This window comes from Ammospiza caudacuta, chromosome 2 (genome assembly GCF_027887145.1).
Source record: "Ammospiza caudacuta isolate bAmmCau1 chromosome 2, bAmmCau1.pri, whole genome shotgun sequence".
NCBI lineage: Eukaryota > Metazoa > Chordata > Aves > Passeriformes > Passerellidae > Ammospiza > Ammospiza caudacuta.
In genome coordinates, this window is record NC_080594.1 from 82,836,061 (window position 1) to 82,858,601 (window position 22,541).

General features: G+C 37.1%; 2 protein-coding genes across 3 annotated transcripts in view; one reads left to right on the forward strand and one right to left on the reverse strand.

Annotated features, from left to right (window-relative positions):
* The window catches only part of ITGBL1 (integrin subunit beta like 1), a 123,463-nt gene extending 117,398 nt beyond the window's left edge, over positions 1-6,065 (forward strand). The window contains exons 10-11 of the mRNA XM_058800048.1: positions 3,932-4,045; positions 5,539-6,065. Coding sequence (XP_058656031.1) covers positions 3,932-4,045; positions 5,539-5,630 — 206 coding nt within the window. The 3' untranslated portion in view covers positions 5,631-6,065. The remainder of the gene's footprint in view (positions 1-3,931; positions 4,046-5,538) is intronic.
* Positions 6,066-6,740: 675 nt separating this feature from the next.
* FGF14 (fibroblast growth factor 14) overlaps positions 6,741-22,541 on the reverse strand; it is a 381,670-nt gene continuing 365,869 nt past the window's right edge. For both annotated transcript variants that reach the window (XM_058825424.1, XM_058825425.1), the window contains exons 4-5: positions 15,980-16,178; positions 6,741-13,504 (exon numbers count right to left, since the gene is read on the reverse strand). In XM_058825424.1, coding sequence (XP_058681407.1) covers positions 13,368-13,504; positions 15,980-16,178 — 336 coding nt within the window. In that variant the 3' untranslated portion in view covers positions 6,741-13,367. The remainder of the gene's footprint in view (positions 13,505-15,979; positions 16,179-22,541) is intronic.

The window sequence follows — 22,541 nt, forward strand, 5'->3', positions numbered from 1 at the left end:
GTCCCTTGCATAGACAGGAAAGAAATCTGCCAGCTGGAAAAACCAGTTAGGAACCCTCTACAACAGGCAGATTTCCAGTTTTCCCTTTGGTAACTTTTATTTCAGTGCAGAGGAAATTTAAATGGGGTTTCCAGCCCAGGCTTCATCTATTGGTTTTTTTTCATTATCACTTAGCAGAATTCTCCCTGTTGCACCATTTAATTTTTTGGGGGGCTTTTTCCCCCTCAGTTGATGCAGTGTCATAAAAAATGAGAAAGTTGCACTGTTTCTCTTTTTTTTTTCCCAGATGGGACTATCTTTAAATTATTATATGTATAAGAGTGAGAGGTACAGAAATGAGAAACTGAAATGACTGTTTTACTGCAGAAGTTGGCCTTTTTTCTCTTAATGTGTGCCTCACAGAGATTTTTTTATATAAACCAGGAAGGTGAAGGAATATGCTTGGTACCAATAAAATGCACTATGTATATTTCTGTACAAGTATAAACATGAAAAATGATGTTGATTTTTAAAATATTCATATTATATGCTATATTTTTCTAAGGATGGCTAAGAGCTATTTATTCCAGCCTGTGGGTCTTACTGTGAAAACAATTACCTTTGAACATGTGTTGCAAGGGTACCATTTACTTTGAAGCTTTGGGAGTAGATAATCCATTAGGAATTTACAGATATCAAGAATTTTTTACCTCTGTTGGCTATGCTGCTGGGGCGTGACTTGGGATTGGGTAACTTTTATAATCTATAGCAGCCTGAAAGGTGCTCTAGTGTTGTCCTTTCCAAACTGACCCATTCTGTGAATCTGTGACCCTAAATCCATTCACAGAAAGAGTGGTGAGATTTTTTTATTTTTTTTCCTTTGGGAGATATAATTTATTTGGCCCCTGAGCACACATTAGAGAAATCACCTCCATAAGACATCTACAGCAGTGTGTGGCCAGTAAACATCCAAGAAGGCTACTATCTCCTGCCTCTTCTCTAAGCAGGATGGGAATCACAGGCAAAGACATTCTAATTAAAAATTATATACATTATATTATAACAAATTTTGCTGCTATGCTATTTTTTTCCTTTTTTTCCCTTTTTTTCCCCCAAATCTATTCTTGATGCTGAGATATGTATCTGGAAATCATGTCTTACTGGATAATTATAATTTAAAACACATTCATAGATAGTGAAGAACTATCTAGGAACAAAAATGGCAAATTTTTCTTTCAGATTCATTACAGTGAAAAAAAAATATTACTGGTAAAATAAAAGGGAATTTCAAACCTGTGCACTGATGGTGGTTTTTCCATTTTTTTTGGAAACCTAGCCATGATATGCAAGTGCTACAATGGACTGAGGATAGCATGAGTTTCTGTATATAGGTTTTGATAGGCTGTGAAGAGTCCTGGTTTTCAGCAGATAACTGCTGAACACTATCAGAAAATTGCACTCTGCTAATGTAAGCAAAGTTGGGCATCCACATTCCTAGGCTGTTTTCTGAATCTTGGCTCGCTGACTGTGCCACCTGTAGCAAAAGCTCTTCCCAAGGCAAACAGCAACACCCACCACGCTGCTGCCTCCCTGGCAGTAAAGACAGGGCTGTGCATGGTGACTGTAATGGTGCAGGATGTGGGCAAGGTAATGAGCCAAATCCCATCCCAGAGGAGCTGGCTGGGATCCCAGGAAACACCCTGCAACTCATTAGACTCAATTAAACTGAGGAGCCTCCCAGAGCAGCGTGCCCTGCTCAGGGAGAGGACTCGATACATTTGTTTCCCTAACAGATTTTGCATTTTGGAGCCTTATCTTCCTTGCTTGACTTGGTGTTAAATTTGCTGCATCTTCTGCAAAACAGTTTTAAACATCATGGGCATCCCTCAGTATCAGGATCAGTTCTTGCTGATGCAGAATCACTTCAGGCTTCTTACAGAGTAATACTCTTAATAACTGCTGTAATTTCACTAAAATCCTCATACTATTCCTCATTATTTTCAGATGTACCTTGCAGTTTGTATAATCAGAGGTATTTGGTTTAAATTGCCCTCAAGTATATCTTAGTGTACCTCTTCTAGAGCAACCCTATGATATATCTGCCATCCTCCACTGCCTCCTTATACAACAGCATCTTTGATCCTTGTAGGGAATGTCAGTATTTTCTATGCCAGTGGCCCTGTAAGCAGTACTCAGAACCCACAGAAAAAGTAGATACTTAATCAAATACTTCCATCCTCAAATGTTCTAATCACTATCTCTTCCTGAATATATTTACATGTTCCATATGTTACAAGTTAAAGCGTTTCCCTAAAATTAGGCAATGAGTTAATTTTTGTGAATTTGAAATAAGCATTAAATTACATATTTAATTACAAATCAGATACTCTGCTGAGGCTGTTCTGAAGTTTTCAAGAATTAAGCTTCAGTATTTATGGGAAAAGGAATGGAAAATTTGTTGCTCTCAACAGATGCAACTTTTTTTTCTTTACATGCATTCGGATTATTACTATGGATTTTATTCAGAGGTCACTGAAAGAAGTGGGAAGATGAAAAAGCATGATTTTATAGGCTTTGGCTCAGACCCTGTTGAGTAACCCATGAATCCTTTTTAGGCTATATTCTGACATAACCAAGCTATATTTTTTCTGTAATAATGCGTTAAACACATTGGTGATTTTTTAATGGAATGTTTCTGGAAATATTGCAGGAGGCTAGGATTTTCAAGTGAATTTAACTCATTTATAAGCATCTTCTGTAAAAGGTCAACAGCTTCTTTTGTGAGACTTTTTTTTAACTCAGCCCCTCACAGCTGAAAATTTTGCACATATTCTTTGCTATAATTTATCTGTGTTTTTTACGATTTTTTTAACATTGATTTTTGCTGTTACCCCTTCGTAGGGCTAGATCCACAAAAGGATTTTTGATTAGCAGTTAGTAAGATCCCAGCTTCAGTGTTTAAATATCTGAAATCTGCACAGGGCCAGGCTGCTGAAGATGAGATCTGTAAAAGCCAGGTCTCTTCAGCCAAATGCTGGAATCATTCAGGAGGAATTACCATCTCCTTGTGGCATTTCTAGTTGCAGAAAAGCCTCTTTCACACACTTCTCAGGCTTCCTGACACATGATTGTCCAGGGGCACCTGTCACTTTCCACATTTCAGAGCCACAAACCTGCTCCTAAGGGTAAGGACATCTCAGAGTCTTCTCTTCATGGGAGGTTCCTGGTGCTCTGTGGGTTATGGCATCACCTGAATTTGACCCCACAGTCCCTGCTTTGCCTGTGAAGGTGTGGCCTGACATCCTTGATGGGAAGAACAGCTTGTCCCAACAAGGGGTGTTAGGGCACACTGCAGGAACGAGGCAATTGCTGAGCTGCCATTACGTGCACAAACTCTTTCTGACCTGAGCAAATGTTCAGTAAGTCCATGGAGGTGGAGAAGTTTCATTCATGGTGGTGAGGATTTTGGGGGTCTGTAGATGTTAGTCTTGGGCACTGCTGGTCTTTGTGAGCTCATCCCTAAAAGCTTTCGATGAGGAAGACTATTTTTTTCCTGGGTGTGATTTTACTGCCTTCAGTAACAATGGCTTGGGACAATTTGAACTTTGCTAGTACAAAAAAAGTAAAATAGAAGTTACTGGGGAGAGAAGCTCTGATTGTAGGTCTCTAAAACCAAAAGAAGTCTTCAAAATGTGAGTCCTGATTAATTTAAATAGCAGGATCAAAGCTCTTAGTAGTAACATCCCATCATACTCCAACTCATGCCAAAAGAATCCTTTCATTCAAAAGCCTTTTAGCTTGATTATTTTCTTTTATGCAACAGCCTCTTAGGCAGCAATTTTGTGCACATGCACATGTGCGTATGTGTGCATATGTGTGACTTGGGTTGTTATTTTCTAGTCTGAATGTGCCAGTACTCTTTGACTGTGAGTAATAATTTTTGTGGTTTCAGGCTCCTGCCACTGTGGAAAGTGCATCTGTTCACCCCAGGAATGGTACATTTCGGGTGATTTCTGTGAATGCGATGACCGAGACTGTGACAAACACGATGGTCTCATTTGCACAGGTGCAGTACAGGCTAACACTTAATTGCTTCACGAAACAAACTGAGTTGATGGGAATTATGTTAGACAAAGCTTCTCCTTTCCCCACTGATGGAGGAAGCACATTTGCTGGTTATTCAAACCTGCTGAAATTGTTTCTTCATGCAGTGCAATAATCAACCTAAGGTTTCAAAACAACAGTTAAAAGCCTGAGTATGAATTTAAATAAGTAAGCCAGCTATGGAATCTATCAACAATTCTCTCTGCAAACTAGACTACAAGTTACTGGGTTTTGGCAAGGAACACAGTGACATTATTATGATTTCCTCAGCCTTTGTTCTTTTACTGGACATTCCATGTGTGTAATGCATTTAAGTCACAGACAAAATTCACTGGTGGGTTAGTAAAATAGATTTTTACAGGTTAGGGGCATAGTTGTGTGGGTTAAGAGAGCTTCCTAGCAATCAGACAATTGTCGGTGGGAGGCTGGAAGAGCTGATAGCTTTTCTTGTGATGTGATGGTAAATGATTCAAGCAGCTTCACCTTAACATTGTCTGAATATGCAGGTGGCAGATGTCGATGGAAATGGGCAGGCTGCCAACAAACCCTTGTGACAAGTGTAGTGACAAGAAGCAGCATGGGAATTGCTAAATTAACTCACTGGCTGCTTCCTGTTACAAACCTTAATTTTAGAAAATCTTTGCTGAGCAATTATTAGATGTGGAAGAACTCTGCAAGCCAATTAGAGTGAGAGTGGGAAGGCTGACACTAGTAAAGTGTGTCTTCCAGCTAGCCCCATTAGGAAGGGTCATTTTCTGGAGACAACTAGCCAGTATAACAAGAACAGGAGCCTTATCTGCAGCTCTAATGCCTAATCATGGATCTTCATAAAGTCAGAAGGAAGAGGAGTTTACGTAGATACAAAGGTTATAGAGGTCTCAAACTCAGCATCCAAGGGTCATAAAAGTATTTAAATAAAATTAATAGGTGGGTCTCAGCTGTTCCACTGCTGCAAAATAGGGCCAGGACATTTTACACTTAATACAGAGTTTGAGATAGGATTTATTTGTATAGCACTTCTAGATTTTAGGTTTAAAGTTTTTCATGCTCAAAGCCATGGTTTAATTGCTATTCTGTTGATAGGTTTTAATGGCTTTTTCTTTATGAATTATAGTTAATCTTGTTTTTCTTTGTACCTGGAGGCACAGTGTGAACACTTGGCCTCACCAGCTGGGTACAAACAGTGGTGTACAAAATTACACTTCACCATACACAATTTCAATATTTGCAATACTGCTGATGGAATTATTGAGAACATGCTATTAATGCCATGTAAGTATAGGTGTGGGGTGGCTTCTTAATGCAATGGTACAGTAATTGCTTCCTTCCAAAGGAAAAAGGGGACAATAAAGGAACAATGCATCTATTTTAGCATAGCTTTTTACTTCCCATAAAACACATTTTAATGTAGTACATTTCAATTATTCTAATTGTCCTTTATTCATTCTATTCTAGGTAACGGTGTTTGTAGCTGTGGAAACTGTGAGTGCTGGGAAGGATGGAATGGAAATGCTTGTGAAATCTGGCTGGGGAGAGAATACCCGTAATGGAGGATGTCAAAGATTGTGGAGGGTTTTTTTGTTTGTTTTTCCTTAGGCTGCTAGTACATTTAATTTCAGAAGTATCTGGGTGTGGGTATGCATGAACGCACACATACATGGTTGTAAATACCTTGAACACATTTGAGGATCTGCTCCTTAAAGAAATGCATCAGAAAACTAAGCAAGGGAGCACGACAGCCCAAGCTCTAGAGGGTGAAGTCATAAAATACTGGCCCTATGGAACTTCTCCAGAGATTTTTTTGTAAATTCAGTGGAACTGATATTATACCTGTAATGACTATTTCTTTGAGCAACCTGAGGCAAAGGTATAAGAAGACCCTTTTTTTAACATTATTTACTTGGTTGTCACGTCTCCATGTCAGTATGCACAATTCACCTGTAGAAGAGTAGCACTGGTGGAATATTGTCAAATAATTAGTTTGATTTGTTTTATGGTATTTGAAAAATACATTATTTGGCCCTTTTCTTTTCTTTCCAACAGTCCTGATTATACACCAACTCATAAATTGAGAGAAAATAGTATAGATATAATATTAATGATTTTTTTATTTGGTCAGTTATGTAACTGAGGTCCAGTTACGTGACAGACCCAAAATGTTTGAATGGGAACTTTTCCACAGGAGAACTTTTAGTTTCTGTGGTTGAGATGTACGAAAGTTGGTTATCTAATCTACATATTGCAATACTTTAAAATACATAACCTATAGAAACATATGGAGTGAAACTAATAAAGATATAAAAGTATTATTGCCTATTCTGCATATATATTCTGCAACTCACATGTACTTTTCTTGTACTGTTCTACATATCTACAGCTGCCTCCTACATGTAAAGCAAATGAAATTTTTTTATATTAGTAACTTTAAGGAGTTTACTCTTAGAAATCACTGTTCAGGACAGATTGCCCTTTCACACATGGAATTCGCTGAATTTAACTGCATTTGTAGAAGTTGGGAACCTGAACATCAACTGACTTGAAAAATCATCTGTGCTATGCAGTAGCTTGGTCTCAGCCAAAGATGTTTGGACAATGTTGACAAAGTAATTAAAGTTTTAATACAGTAAATACAAACAAAGCAGTGGTATGAACAAAAATTTTATTTTTATTTTCCAATGGTGAAATGCTGCTCAGTGTGAAATTCACATTGAGTTATGAACGATGCACAACTATTGGGACTTCCCTAACTTATTTACATATGAGTCTCTTATTTTTTGTACATGTAGATTTGGCAGCCCTTGAATTCTTTAGAGCAAAAAAAAAAGAAACATACATTTTAGTTTCAAAAGTGTTTACATTTTGTAAAACCATGATTGAGCAATAAATTGATTAAATGGCTCAAAAATACTTCTTTTAGATAACAAACTTTAACATTGTGGTTTAGGTGCCAAGGTCCTGATTTTTGAAGAGGTGCATGACTCAGAAATAATGGAACTATGTATTAAAAAAAAAAATCCATTATTAGTCTAGAAATAACTTTTCTTTTAGAAAGAACAGTTTTGAAATAGGAAAATACAATGGTACAGAACATGGGTAGAATGCAAAATTTCAAATTAATTTATTTAACTGCTTTAGTATTCCCCCGTCCCATATAGTTTGCTTTTTAACTTTAAACATGTTTTTTTCCCTCTTAACCTGGATTCTTTCTTTCTAAAAATGAAGCTTGTGAAGCCCATATTCTCAGGGAGTTTTACCATTACCAAACATCCAACTTATATATAAGCTATGCAGATAAATAACTAGACATACATCCCAAAGCTGCTAGCTACTCTCTTACCAGATAACCAAAGTATCAGGCAGAGTTCTAAACTGTATTCATAACACATAAAGAATCCTCAAAGTGAAGTTCAGCTTGAAATTTTAATTTATGTTTTATACTTAAAACCCTAAAACTCCATGGAGCTCAACAGGAATATTTTCTTAAGTTTTCACATATATGCATTTTGCCAACCCTAGTGTCTGGAGAGCACAAATTGTTGCTTTTATTTATATTTATGAATAGTGAATACCGCTGACCTGAATCTTCTCATAATCACTGGGTTTTTTGCATATACATTCATCTGCTGAATCAGAGTGTAAACAGTGAAGGATACAAAGTTCTCCTTGCTTTCCTTCCATTTATATTAAGTATTGTATAAAGAAAATACTACATAATCAAAACTCTATTCTGGTATCAGTAGATGCTTTTGACTTGTTTCATGGCATCAAAACATATACTGTAGATCAGCTGTGGTATTTCAGGTACTCATTCATATATAAAAGAACAATTCTTTAGGTGGTTCCAGTGTCGTATTTGATACATTTTTGTATTTTGTTTTCATTTGAAGTTTATATCCTTATAGAGTATAAAGTAATTTTTACTTTGATTTTTTTTATACCAATCAGCTCCAACCTTTTTGACTACTGGATGGATTATGTAGTCATAGCGTTTCAAAAAGGGTTATCCAAGTTGTTTTTAACCTACATACGGAAAAAAATCAGAATATCTAAGACAGCTACTCTCTGTGGTTCCTTTAAATGCAATTATCAAACAAAGTGGTGCTATTACTATAAACCTTAAAGTATTAACTAAGACTACTAAAAATGGAATGTACACATTAATTCTTTTCCAATTTTTCTTTTGTTTCCTATCATGTTGCTTGAACATTTCCCCTGCTCTTCATGTGGAGGTAACTGGTGATGTGACACCCAGCTTATCGCTTTTGTGGCTCCTTTCCTCTTTAGAAAGATGAAATCAGAAGGAATAAGATTATTATTCCACATATTTGAGTATAATAGCTGTATTAATAAAATTTTATCTTTTCCCCTTGTGTCATTCCCTGTGATGGGAATTCCAGACACATAAACTGTAAATGCAGGAAGAGGCATAAGGAAGTGAAACTTACTACTTGTTTTTTCACTGCTAGTGACTGTAAAAGCCTGCTTCCAGGCCTGTGGCAAAAGGCAAAACCAAACTGGATAAATGGGGACTTTTTACTGATTAGATTGATAAACCTTATAAACAAAAATACATTATAGCCTTGTTTTCTTCTTATGTGAGAAAGAACACAATCCAGAAGTGTGCCAGTGCTTCTATAATAGACTTGCAGGATTACACCTATTGTGTATAACATATCTGTAATATCACCTATAAAAACCTGTGGATTGATTTGCTTCTATAATTTATTAACCTGCTTGTGATCTTTTTTTTCCCCCCACTGGCTATATTCTTTCTTAGAAATGCATAGATGCATTTAATCATGTACCTGCTCTCACTTTCTGATATATTGCCCTTGCTTCTTTGCAGAATGACATCTCACTTTGTAGCTAAATGGTACAGCTAAATGATACTGGGATGAAGAAAGCTAAGTTGAATATTTCAACTAAGTAATTGAACAAAAAATTTATTACATCTTTAAAAATAAGTCATAGCATTTGCATTAGTCATCACAGAAAAAAACCCTGTTACTAAACATTTTACAATGCATTGCATGAAATATGAATTTATCTAAAGAGCCATTTAAAAGAAAGAGAACATTCTTATGTAGTCTAATTTTGCTTCCATTCCCATTTGAATGTAGCTGAATAATGTATTCTTTATAGCAATAAACAGATGGATCATCATGATATGCTTTTACTGCATGGACCAAACTGTCTGCTTTCATAGCTCATTGCTTAAACTAGTTTTAAACCAAGACAAAAATTTCCCCATATATATAAATGTAAAGCCAGGGTTCTTAGTATTGTTTCAGGTATATACCATAGTCAAAGTGAATTGCTTTACTTTATATCTGGTGAAGGGGAGGGCCTGGGAGGGGTTTATTAAGAACCAACATTTATGAAAATGACAGTATATTAAAAAATCAATTCAGAATGGCTAAAAACCCCAGAAAATGAAGCAAAAGCTCTGTTATGTGAACTACAAAGCACTTAAAAGGAGCTAGAGACCCTTCCATAGGCTCTGTCTTGTGAACAACCTCATAAGGATTCTTGTGAATTTATAAAATTTTTGAAGTACAGCAAAATGGTGCTTTGTTGAATTAGTTCATATCTCCTCAAAAGTGGATCTCTAAAACTGTGCAGGTGTGACTGATTTTGCCAAATAGAACTGTAGCTGAAATACAGATCAAAAAAGAGAAGAAAATGACTGTGCAGTGTTAACATATAAAATGGCAAGATGAGGTCAGATTTCAGTGTGAACAGTCTCTAAGAGATTAGAGAAAACCCAGAAGAACAAAATACAATGCAAGCATGCAAAAGACTTGGAACGCTGCAGATTCACAGACAGCTGCACATGTAAGTACAAAAACCCCAATCTGTAAATACAAATTGATTCCATCAGGTTTACTATACAGTACTTTAGTAGTAACAGACAGTTGAAAACAGCTTTCACTTAACAGCAAAATTAATTTTAGAGGGAAGAAAATGGTGAAGTCTCATCCTGGAGAACAGCAAGAGAGGTATTATATTAAGGAGCTGAAATTTTCTTTGGCATGGTAAAGGGGGAGAACTGAGTTTGCCAACCTATTTACATGACATTTCACCATCCTGTGGCCAGTGCAATGATGCTTTGCACAGTCTACTTCTTACATAAACTTTTCTGTTGGTTTCCAGTATGCCTTCATATAAATGTTTTATTCATCATGTTAAATCTGTGTATACAACAAATAAGAATAAACACAAACTGTACAATGCAGACAAACTCTTTGCATATATGTATGTAAATTTATAACACTGACCAATAGTTATTTGACAGACACAACCTACAACATGCAGTTAGTTCATCCTTGTCATACTCTTCCCATGCAACAGATGAGACAAGACAAAATTAAAGGGAGGAAACAAAGCACGAAGATACCTGTGTTATGTTTAAACAGATTGTAGAAAAATAAAAAATCAGGGCATTGATTCATTGGATTAAACACTCATATGAATTTAGCCCACAGAAACAAAATCAGAAAACAATAATAAAAAAAAAGAAAAGAAAAAGGCAAAATGCTGTATTTCCAGTATGTACTAACTGCTTAAAGAAATTAAATCTGCCCTTAATTATAGCCTCCCAAACTGGTTCACAGATCATAGTTACTCAGGACCAAAAGGTTAATGTTGAAAATATTGTTTATGTAGGATCAGGCAATGAACCAGATCCTCCTTGTATGGCTCAGCCAGGTCTCCAGCCCTGTCTCTCCTCAGGCTCTTACACTGGGTGTATAAGACAGCTGAATGGGACATGAATTCGTGTATTCCCTCCTCATGAATCAGGTGAGAGAGAATGTAGCCTTCAGCTGTTCTATCTTACTTGAAATATTGTGAAGTTCTCCTCTCGCTATCGCAGGAAGGCCTGGGGCCACGGCGGGGCCGGCCGCCAGTGCAGCGTCAGGGCTGCTGCCTCTCCTGGCTCCTGCAGCCCCCAGCTCGCCATCTCAGTTGCTTTGGTTTGATTTTGTTTCCTCAGGGATGGTGCACAAATCCCACTGGACCAGATGGGACGAGAAGGGCACACTGAAGTTTTTAATAAAGTGTTGTTTTTCCCTGCGCACACAGATTTAGTGCTAGCAGGCAAGGGCACAGTCTTAAGTCAAAGTTTCTTTGCATTTTTATCACAGTTTTAGATTAGGTTTGTATTTTAGTTTTTTTTTTTCTCTACATGGATAGAGGGCTTCATGCTTAACTCATTCCCTCCCTAGAAAGACCCAACATCAAGCATTATCTTGCTGTTCTCATATCACACATACAAAAGGAAGTCTGACCTACAGAAAAAAGAAAAAGTTTATCTAGAATGTAGCAGCTTTACAGTAGCCTCCTTGAAGAGTGCACTAAATGTTGCTTATAAAAACAGAACACATTTGAAAACTAGTACGAAGAGTTCATTCAGACTGAATCAGACTGTTCAGCTGAGCAGACAGGGAGTTTGAAATAATCAGCAGTCTCTGTCAGGGACTTCAGCACAAAGATGTGATAAAACAAATTGCCAGAAATACAGTGCTAAAAAAGGAACGGATGGTTTCCTCTTTTTGTCTTAAAATATCAAGGTAACAGCAAGAGGCCAAGAGAGTGTTGCCACACAGTTTTCCAGACTGAGATACAGTTTGATCTTTGCTGCCATTTCTAAGAAACAAATTCCTTCTTAAGCGTACAGAGAGTGCCTGTATTTTTCAACTTCTGAAAGCCTGTGACTAAGTGTGCAAAAACTTCAGTGGCATCTCTGTGGCATTCTCTAAATCTTTCCCCTGCCCTCCTTCATCCCCCACAACACTGGCTTAATTGTTCACAAGTGACAAACTCAAAGGGTTGATGTTGTTCCTGGTAATATGATCCAAGGCTTCAATTTTATGATGTTTTTGATTTCTTCTAGGTTCATGTAAGAGAAAGTACAGTATATAGAGATCAAGGCAAGGCACCTTCAATCTAGCAATTTGGTGGGCATGTTATCCTAGGAAGCTGGGTGGAGGTACATACTGGGATATCAGTGAAATACATAGGACTGGACTTTGCATGCTTAGCTAAAAATAAAAATAAAGTTTTGTAATATGTCCAGTTTTAAAACGTCTTTTTTTAAAACACCAGAAATATTAAACTATAATTTGTAACTACCCTTTGCATTGGTGCTGCAAAAAAGAACACAACAACATCCTTGCCCATGCTTTGCTAAGTAGGTGTGGGATTCAGCCAAAAATAACAATGGCATTAAGTTCAGTTCCTTAAAAACAGGAAAGGATTATATTTAAAATGGATTCAGGTAGCGCAATTCTGATTAGTCTTACTTTTTTTCCTTTTATTTGTGGTGGTTGTTTTTCAAACAATGAAGATTTAGTAGATGAAAAATGAGCCTTAATTCAGGCCTACAAGGCCTACAAAATTCTTTGGACCCACTTTTCCAAAAATGAGTGGGTCTTGCTCGCTGGGCAAGGCAAATGTTACCATTACCAGTAAGCCTGTGATATGTATAAAACACACACACAAAAAGAAACTATAGGGATGCCAAACACACGTTTCAGAAAACTCCCCATTGGTTGTGTTTGACACTCTTCCCTCCTCTTTAATGCCAACCTCAGAAGCACAGTATCTGTTACTAAAGAGTATTCACATTTAATCAATATTTTAAGCCAGAGACAATGATCCTATTCTTTATAGATATAATTTTTAATAATAGATTTTTGAAGGCTTCCTGATTCCCTGATTGCTTTCAAAACTAAGCCACCGGCAACACTTAAGTTATAGAGAAACACAATCCCTGCAAAAGGTCACAAACAGTGGAGCGAGCAGCCTTATAAAAAAGGGAAGAAGAGAAATCCATAATAGCACAGGTTTACAGCATCTAACTAGAAATTACTTGATTATTTGTGTGCTACAAAATAGAACTTAAACACATGGATTTTGCTGAAACTGGACTCAAAAAGGGATTATGGGCAATTGTCAGCAGGCAAGGTATCAAGTGTACTTGTGAAATATGTCATTCACATGAAGTGTCACAGTCACAGAAAAGATATTAAAAAGGCATTCCAATATCTGGTAGGGCATTCCATGGTCTGAGTTTAGCTGGTTCATCCAGGTGTCTTCTCGTTGTGGTGGAGCTACATGTTGAGATTTATCCTCTTGCAACAACTCAGTTCAGAAACAGGAACGGGCAAGCTGGTGACCTGCCACAAGCTGATCCACAGACACTGCCGAGGGGAAGTCTGGCAAGGATAAATCACTCAACTGTACTTGGGACTCAGTAAGTCACAACACCTGTGAGGATCTGGCTATGTCGTCTTGCTCTTGTTCACTGGTTTGCCTCCATTCATTATTGCAGATGCACTTGTGCTTTTACTTGGAGTTACCCCAGCCTTTGGCACTGTTTCTCCAATATCATGCAAAGATGGTTCTCGGTACATGGCAACTGAGGGGAAGGAAGAGAAAGGGAGAAGCATTTTAAACAATGTTTAATCACATATGAGAGTTCATCTCAAAGAGGATTAATTTTCTATGTTCCTCTTGCATACCAGGGAAACTGTTTATTTTGACAGATGGTTGTTTTTTACCACTGATAGAATTGTTTGACCCTCCAAAATTCTCACACTTCTGCCTCTGACTTAAAAATTCAGTAGGAAACTGCATTCTTCCTTGCTTAATGGACACTATATCTTCTTGGAAATGAAAAACTAGTGTTTTTTCTTTGCATAAGGCACACAAAATTGTACCTGTGTATACCCATGTGTATGTATATACAACCCTTAAATAAACATTAAATAAATATGCGAACTTTTAGAAGTAAAATGTGTTAAGACAGATTGTAATTAAAAAATGGGATCATACAATACAGTTGTCTAGACTTAAGTGTTCTTCCTTAGTGGTAGATTGCAAGACTAGGCTAGGGTCCAGTTCTACAAAGCTACATGTACATCAGTCTTCCAAATCTGAGGAATTTGGCCATGGTCTTTTCTTCAGGTCTGCCCTGAGTGGAGAGTGTAAAAGTTGTTTGGGGGTTTTCCTACCTCATTTCCAAAAACACATGCAGGAGCCACTGATCTCCACTGAATGTAGAAGTGCAGAAAACTCCAAATTAAACTATTAATTCTTAGAGGAATTAGAAGTTTTTCCCTTGGCTTCAGTCCCTATCTCACCCCTTCAAATCCTTTGAGGGAAATACATGTATTCAATTACACAGTTCAAGCATTAAGCTGCCTTAATGATTAATGCTCTTGGATAATTCAATTTCATTTTCCATGTCACTCCATCAGGTAATATTTCCACTTATACCTAACTCCAGTTGCATTTATTTATATCAGAGCAATGTTAAAAGAGGTGTCACAGCAGTCAAAGGAATTAATCATGACACTGATTTCCAGACTGGGTGTGTGCTACCACAGAGAGCACAATTCCTTCGTCCCTTGGCTAATTAGAGTAGGAGGCTGGAGCATCAAAGTACTGACCTTGATCTTCGATGGTGTGAAGTTTCATAATAAATGTAAAGGGCCCCATAGCATCATTAACTAATCAAATACTTGTTATAACATTTCCAGTGACATAATCTAAATCCTTTTATAGCTTCTTAAAGATGGAAATTAAATGTCTTCTCTGGAGTACATAAGGCTGGTTATGATCTATATCTTCAGAGTGGCCCATAAATGTGTTTAGGGCACTTAGCTGATTAATTAAAAGAGCTTAGTGAAATAACACTGTGACCTACAAAATTATCACATTGAACAACATGAAATGGAACTATAAAGTAAGGAATTATATAGCACAGCTGTCATATTTGATGATTCTCATAGGCAGTGTAAATCAATTTATTTCTAAGCATTGTCTAAGCTATTTTGATGAAGTCTGATCATCCAAAAATTATCTTTAAAAAGTAACTTCTTTCCTAGTACATACAAATTTGCAATGCTTTAAAAAATGCACTGGCATTCCCTCCCTATAAGTCTTAATATAAAAAGATCAAGATATAAATTATTAGTATTGTTGAGAGCTTATGAAAGAACTGTAAACTTTCACAAGACAGGGAAAGCACAAAGGCTGACTTCAAATAAACATAAGTTTATTCTGATTCTTTCCTTATGATGAAACTCAAGTACTTGACAAACTGATCCTTCAATCAAAAATTTTAAGTTAAATATCAAAAGAAATTGGACTGCTAACCAAAGTATTACTCAAGTATGTGTTTTCAGATGGTAATTTTCAGAATGACTATGACTACTTTCAGAGGCTGTGCAGGAATTAGAACAATAAGTTCTAATCAGGACAAGAAGCAAAAGGCAGCATATAAATACATACATATGTATTTGTATATAAATACAAAGGATAACACAAAAGTTTCAAGATATTAATGGATTTTTCAGAGAATGTGACATCATTTTGGTGTGTAAGGTTACTGTGATTGTTATTTGTTCCTATCTTGGTTTAAAGGCCAACTTACACTACACCACTTGGCATAGTAATACATCATGATTTATTTTATAAGAAACCTTTGTGTTTTGTTTTAGAAAGCTTTTACTTTAAAATGTTGACATTTCATCCATTCCCTATATAACTCCCAATCTTCAATAGTCATTATCTTATTCTGCCTAATGAAAGGACTATTTTCTCACTGCAAGATTCACAATAGTTTTTGTCCCTAACAATGTAATATTTTAAAAGCAGCACAATGCTATTCCACAAGAAAAATCTTTTCTTGTAGAATGACCACTTAGTCCATGGAAAATTGTTTGTGGCATCACTACATGGAAGCACAAAACTGCTCCATGGAACTTGGGAGTGGCATTGAGATTTGTCCCTGTGTGAGGCATGCATATTGAGAAAGGGCAATTTGGAAACCAGTCCCTCTTCTTGTGAGATGTATAGGAGAGTCTGCCAGAGATGGACTGAGCCTCACCTTCCAATGGCTTGGGTAGAAAATGAGCTGCTGGTTTTGTTTTCTTCACTCTGTTTCCTTTCATGACCTGCCCTTCTTTGTTCAGCCCCAAGAACCAGGCCCTTCCGGACTCCTGTTGTCTGTAGAGCATGGATGAGTAGATTACATAATAATTTTCAAAAACAGACTCCTTGAATTTGCACTCTGGTGTAAAAAGTTCCTGTGGAAAGAAAAACAAATTTTAAATGGTATCTCTAAAGTGCAGGATTTGTTTTGTTAACTTACAAATACCTCGTGATAAGTTTTACATATTATTTAAGATAAGGTTCTGCTTTAAGGTCAGGAGTTCTGTCTTTGTTTGGAAGACCTCCAGTGAACTTATTTCCCTTCCCATGCATGCCTCAGTTTACCCACCTGTGCTACAGAGATAATATATTTTTAAAGCAGAAAGAAAGCCACACAGGCATAAAAGCACTATTTAAAATACAGGCATAATTATTGTTATTATGCTTCCTTCTCTGACAGGATGGACTTATGAAGATTAAAAAAGTCTATGCAAAAATAGTATTAATGAGATAACAGTTGTTCTGTTTTAACTGAATGCAGCAGGCTCCCTCTTGTTTACAGCAACTAATATTTGATGCTTAAGGTGCTGCTACCAACATTCAGCATTCCCTGTAGTCCAGGAAAATACCATCACAGGGAAATACTATTCTGATCTACAAATTTCTTTACAAAGAATAGTAATTCCTACTGGCATCCTCAGCAAACATTCCAAAACTGGAATTTTTTTTCAGAAGTCACAGTCAGTAAGAGCAGTTATCCTAAACTTTTTATAGGTTAATCTAAGCATAAACATCTGTAGTCCAGTAGCCAAATAATAAAAAAAATATATATTAATAACCGAAGTAACTAACAAAATAAACAGTATGAATATCCATTGAGATAGAGGTTACCAAAATTCTTAGAAAAAACCCAGCAAGTTAACAAGCAAATAAATACACATTTAAAATATCACAAGAAAATAGGATTCCATGTGAATGTGATTTTCCATCTGTGGACCCATCTGCTGAAGCCTGTAGAAGAAATAAGACATAAAAGGAGGAGGTAGATGTGGGAAAGGGGGAAGTAGCTTGCTAAGATTTCAGAGCTCAAAGTTCTCAGCTCTGAATACTCTTTATATTTCTTTTAGTTATCTTTCCCAAAAAGCAAAAAAAAATCTGGAAACTTCACATCTTTTCACTTCTCCATTCACAGTATTTTTTTCCATTTCTTTTTGTTCCTGGCCCCATGCAGTACTGAGTTAACACCCAGCAGGCAATGTATTTTCAGGGTCTCTATGCCATCCCCAGCTGCCTATATATTGTAAGAATTTCACAGCTGTTTCTGCCACAGATTTACTTTCTGGAAATCAAAGTCCTTAAAGACACACTTCCCCATACAAAAATGCACAGATTAAAGACTTTTCTGAACGTGCACTGAATATTACTTGGTGCACAATCTAGCTCTCCTAATGTGGTGGGGTACACGGTATTTGTACTGCCATGGCTTAAGTTACCACCTGTAAGCAAAGCTGTCTTGATGAAAACCAGGCATACTATTAGCAGTACCAATCTTTGAGCTTTGGATTAAAAAAAAATAATGTATTTTATGCAGCAAGAAACTAAAAGCAGAGATCAGCTTGGAAATCATTTGTGAGCCAGCCCTAAAATAGGTTGCTTTGGCCATGTCAGCCAGTACACTTAGTGTCTACAGGTCAGACTCTTACAGGATGCAAAAACAGATCTGAATTGTGCAATGGCATCCTTTTGCACTATCACATCTTTACCCCCCATGTGTACAACTGCATACCAACTGCATATACAGGGATATGTATATATACACATGCAAAAATGCAAATAGGGACTTCACTAGAGGCACTGAATACTGATGACAGGGAAACACCTTAACTGCACAGTCTCCTTTGCCATGGGGCTTTTTCTCTCTCTGTTCAAAACTTTAAGACATCTGTTGTTTGTGTTACTCTCCTTTCTCCTCCACTGATTTCAAGTCACAGTAGGGCTCAAGGAGACTCAAAATAAAACCAGAAGGCAGGGAGGCATGCTAGAGGGAATGCCTGTTGAAGCCTAGCACAAGCATTTACATGCGAGTCATGTTCCTTGGCTGTTGAAACAGCAGATGCTAATCAGGAAATGCCTACACAGCTCTCCTTATTGCCTACTTCACTGAAAATGCTACCCCCTGTGTTCCCCATGAAGTTTTACTTCCTTGTAAAGCTCAATTACCATAAACACTACTTCTTAGCCAATACTCACATTTTTTGTGTTATAAACAAAAGCTGTTTGTCATTCTATGTTCCTCCCTACTAGAGCTGCTTGGCTGCCTCTAAACACTATTTGTATGTTTTCCCTAACAATATCCATTATTGATACTCAAACAAGGTTCCTTCAATTCATATCCCTTCTCTGAATCAAACCAGTCTCTTTCCTCTCTCATTTCTTTGGCACTGCAGTAGTGTTTCTGACAGTGCACAGTATACAGAGTGGTAGGGATTTACTTTACCAAGAAAAAACCACAAAAATTTAGATTATGGCAATGCAATTACTTAGCTACTCCTGGTTGTAGACTAATAGACTGGACAAACTGGCTAAACAAATCATTACTACTATGTAGTTATAAAAAATATAATAACACTCTGATTTTTTTTTTCCCCATACAAGGAAGAGTCAAACCCAAATACTGTATTCTGCCTAAAACTACTGCAGCTATCCTACTCCAGATACTCCAGATACTTGGGTAGGACTACAGTTTTGGACAGAGTTTGCATTCATCCAGTATATTAGGAGGTTATTCTGCCTGGATTAATGTCAAAAAGCCCCTGAAATATATGTTACTTTAAAACAGACTAATAGTTCCAGCAATGTGAGGACTATTCATTAATGAAAATTAGGCACCTGACAATTACTATACTGAACTGCAGACACCAGTTCCTCTAAGGAAAGAATTAATCAGAAGACTTCTGAAATGGCCCCTTCCCTGGGGCTTAGGTGAAATTGAATATTTCTAAGTTAGGAGTGATGCCTAAAGTCTTGCCTCAGACACTGTCTCAGCTGGCTGAAAATTGCTTCTGTATTTTCTACAGTAAAGTAGCCATAACACCTGAGGTGTTGGTTTTGCACGTACCTAGGTCAAATCTAGACCTGCATATCTTAGACTTAACCCAGTGAGAACTCCCAGAAAATTACTAATGTGCTAACAGCACTGACTTTAAAAAAATAATCCATGGGTGACTTTATTTAAACCTATTGCTGGGGTAGAGGCAGTACAGGGTGTTTTATAAGGAAAACTGAGTTGTGAGGACACTCCCCTAGGCTACCTCCCTATCTGTATCCAACCTGAAGCAATCCAAATCTGCATCTGGCTGACATGAATAATTTAGATCTTCCCTGCAAGAATGACTTTTTGGGTTTTGATCCCAGGACTTTTTATATCAGAAAGTGAAAGAATAAATTGCAAAACCAGATATGACTTGCAAACAAGAATTTGTGCTCAGGATTTCTCTTTCAAGGTCAGAACCCAGATTTAACCTGTAGTTTTATATAAAAAGTGGTTTTATCCTGTCAAAGCAACATTTGAGAAATAAAGTGTACACCAGCTGCCAGTTTTCAAAATCCCAGGAATGGGTTTTGGCTGTGAAGTGCAATTTGATACAGCTTCCTGGGTCCCAGAGAAGCGAAGGATATGTTAAATTACACTTTGCTGAGAAGAATTTTCACTCGGATATTTTTCTAGATTCTCATCAAATTTTTGCTTGATGTGAGTCCTATTTGGAGATATTTTAATTCTAGTTGCAGTAGCATTAATTGGTAATTAAAGATTGTGAGCTCAAACTTGTGGAATCAAAAGTTCTGTCATTGCAGATTTCTTAGTCTGCAATGACAGAACTTTTGATTCAACAAGCATTGCCAAATCTTAGCATTATACTATTCAAAATGATGGGATTTTGCCTCATGGAATCATGTGGTGGTATCAGAATCTACTTTCATATAAGAACAAAACACAAAAGAAATAAAATAAAAAGAGCCATTATCCACTTCTGAAATCTGTGAGTTTCTGAAAAGAGCTCAAGTTACTTGTGGTGTCAACACAAAGATATAAGGGGTTGTTGGAAAGTAATTCAGATGACAACTGAGATGAATTCCCTACCAAGTAATGTCTTCCTGTCAATCAAAAGCTGAGGTCTAACGTGATGCAGCTGAGCCTCAATGCCAATCAATAATAGGGCCCTGTAGCAAGTGGCTATCATTCAAAATCAAAGTACAGCAAACTTAGTTGTCCCATAAGCCTTTCAGTAATTGAAAATATTTGAATGGATTATTAGTGTAACTTCTCGTTGTTATTTCACAATTTAGTTTGTTCAAGCTAGTTAGCTTTATAGAAGTTACACATGTCCATTCTTAGTCATGACTTTTCACTCAAAGTAAATCCCACAAAGCACAGCATTTTCCTATTCCTGTTCTCAGAAAGAAGAAATATGCTGTGAACCACAGAGTTACAAAGCAAAACTAGCATGACAACACAACTAGCCACATAGCTTCCAGACATTGTTTACAAATTAAATGGATACCTGCAGTTTTAAATTATATTTCTGTTCAGTAAGGCAATAATGAACTGTCAGGGCTGAACAAAAAGTAACCTTTCATTGCACACCATGAGGGACAGTGTAATAACCCGGCTCTGCAATGGACAGCTGTACCAATAATAAGGGCTCCCACAAAAATTTACTGCCTTCTAGTCCTGAACCTTTAAGCCTCTTTAGTTTTGTGTTTTATTCTGAAATATATGAAGGAAGGGCATTGGTGACAGCTCACAGAAGTGATAAAGCTAGCAGATATCCTCCTGAATTGCAGCCAGCAGCAGACAAGGAGCAGCGGACTCTGCTGGAGATGGGCACAACAGGACTTGTTAATCAACCAGGCAGCAAAAGCACAGCTGTAGGCTGGACTAGCTGCAGTTTCTGCTTGGTGCCATGTAGAAAACACAATTGCAAGACAAACTCAAAGAGATTGCCAGGCAAGGGACAGCCAGGCTAACCAAGCATTGTAAAAAACCCTGGTACTATTCATTACTTGCACCTAAAATACAGGTTATGGAACAGGACCTCAGAGCTTTTGAAGCACAGTCCATGTGGAATCTGCCTGATGCAAACACCTCACAATCCAAAAAAAAAAACAACACATCCAGTCAATGGTATTGGCACAGTAGGAGGTGGTTATCAATTTTTTTTTTTTTTGTAGAGATGATGATAAAGAATTCTTAAGAACAGACTGGAGAAAGGGCAACGTGAGCTTTGTGGAGGCTTATAGGAAATTTCTGCAGAGAGAGAAAAGCAGCACAGAGTTGGCATAAAAGTGTTTTGAGAGTTAGAGGATAGCAACACAGGAATAAAAAAAAGGAAATGACATTTTAATAGTGGATAGGAAGGTTGGAAATGACTCATGAAGACTGGTCTTAAGGTTGAAAAGAAGCAGTCTGCTTAATGAGGAAAATGCACTCATAAATAAGTTAAAATAATCAAGGTGGGAAATGAACTTTGGGGCAGAGTCCTGAGTGGAGACAGTGGGGGTAGCACTGTGTTCCTCAGTGCAGGAGGGGAGGATGCTGCAGTGATCCAAGTGTGGAAGGATGAGATCCCAGAAAACAGCTGCAGTGGGGTGGAACAGCAAAAGGCCTTGTCACAGACATATTTGTGCAGCAAAACCTGTAAGAACAGGAGGCTTCTCCTGCACATTACACTTGAAATACACTGAAATTGATATTCCAGTGACTTGCTGCACATTGAAATAGGTAAGTTAGACTACCCTCTTACAGTAAACCTAATTGACAAGTGCTTGTATAGGGAAACAAAAACCAAAAAAAATCACTTAATATTTGGTCCATAACATCAAATTTTCTCAAAGCTTACATGTTTTAAGAGTCTACAGTTTGAAATCATCTTGTGCATGAGCTTCTCTTCAAATGGCAGAAAACACAGCAACACATGGTTACATACTTCATGAATTAAGGAGAAATTTATATTCTATTTCCTGCAGGTTGAGAAGACATTTAGTGTATCTGGGCCTAAGAAAACCCTAATACAAACATAATTTTTAAACATCAGAACAAGAACAAGCAAAGTTGGCAGAATTTTCTATGTGCAAACTGGCCAAGTAAGATACCAAGGAACACAAGACTTTAGCTGCCACTGCAAGCTTTGCAGTCAATTACTAACTTCAAAAGTAAAGGCAGTAATAGCTGAACCTGACAATCCTGTAGATATCCTATGAAAGCAGCAAACACTCACAGCCCCTTTCAAAGAGTTTCCACCATTTTCTGACAGAAAATTTCCTCAATAAATTACAACATCCACCGAACGCCATTATTGTCTCTTTCTAAGCTAATGTTATTTCTATTTCTGAAGATTACTAAATGTGATCTCTAAAAAAGGAAGAAAGTTATAAAAAGAGTATTTGCTATCATGCAGGTAGAAATCAAGGATGATTCTTGCTGGTTAAAGAACCACTGAGAGTACATTAAAATGTCA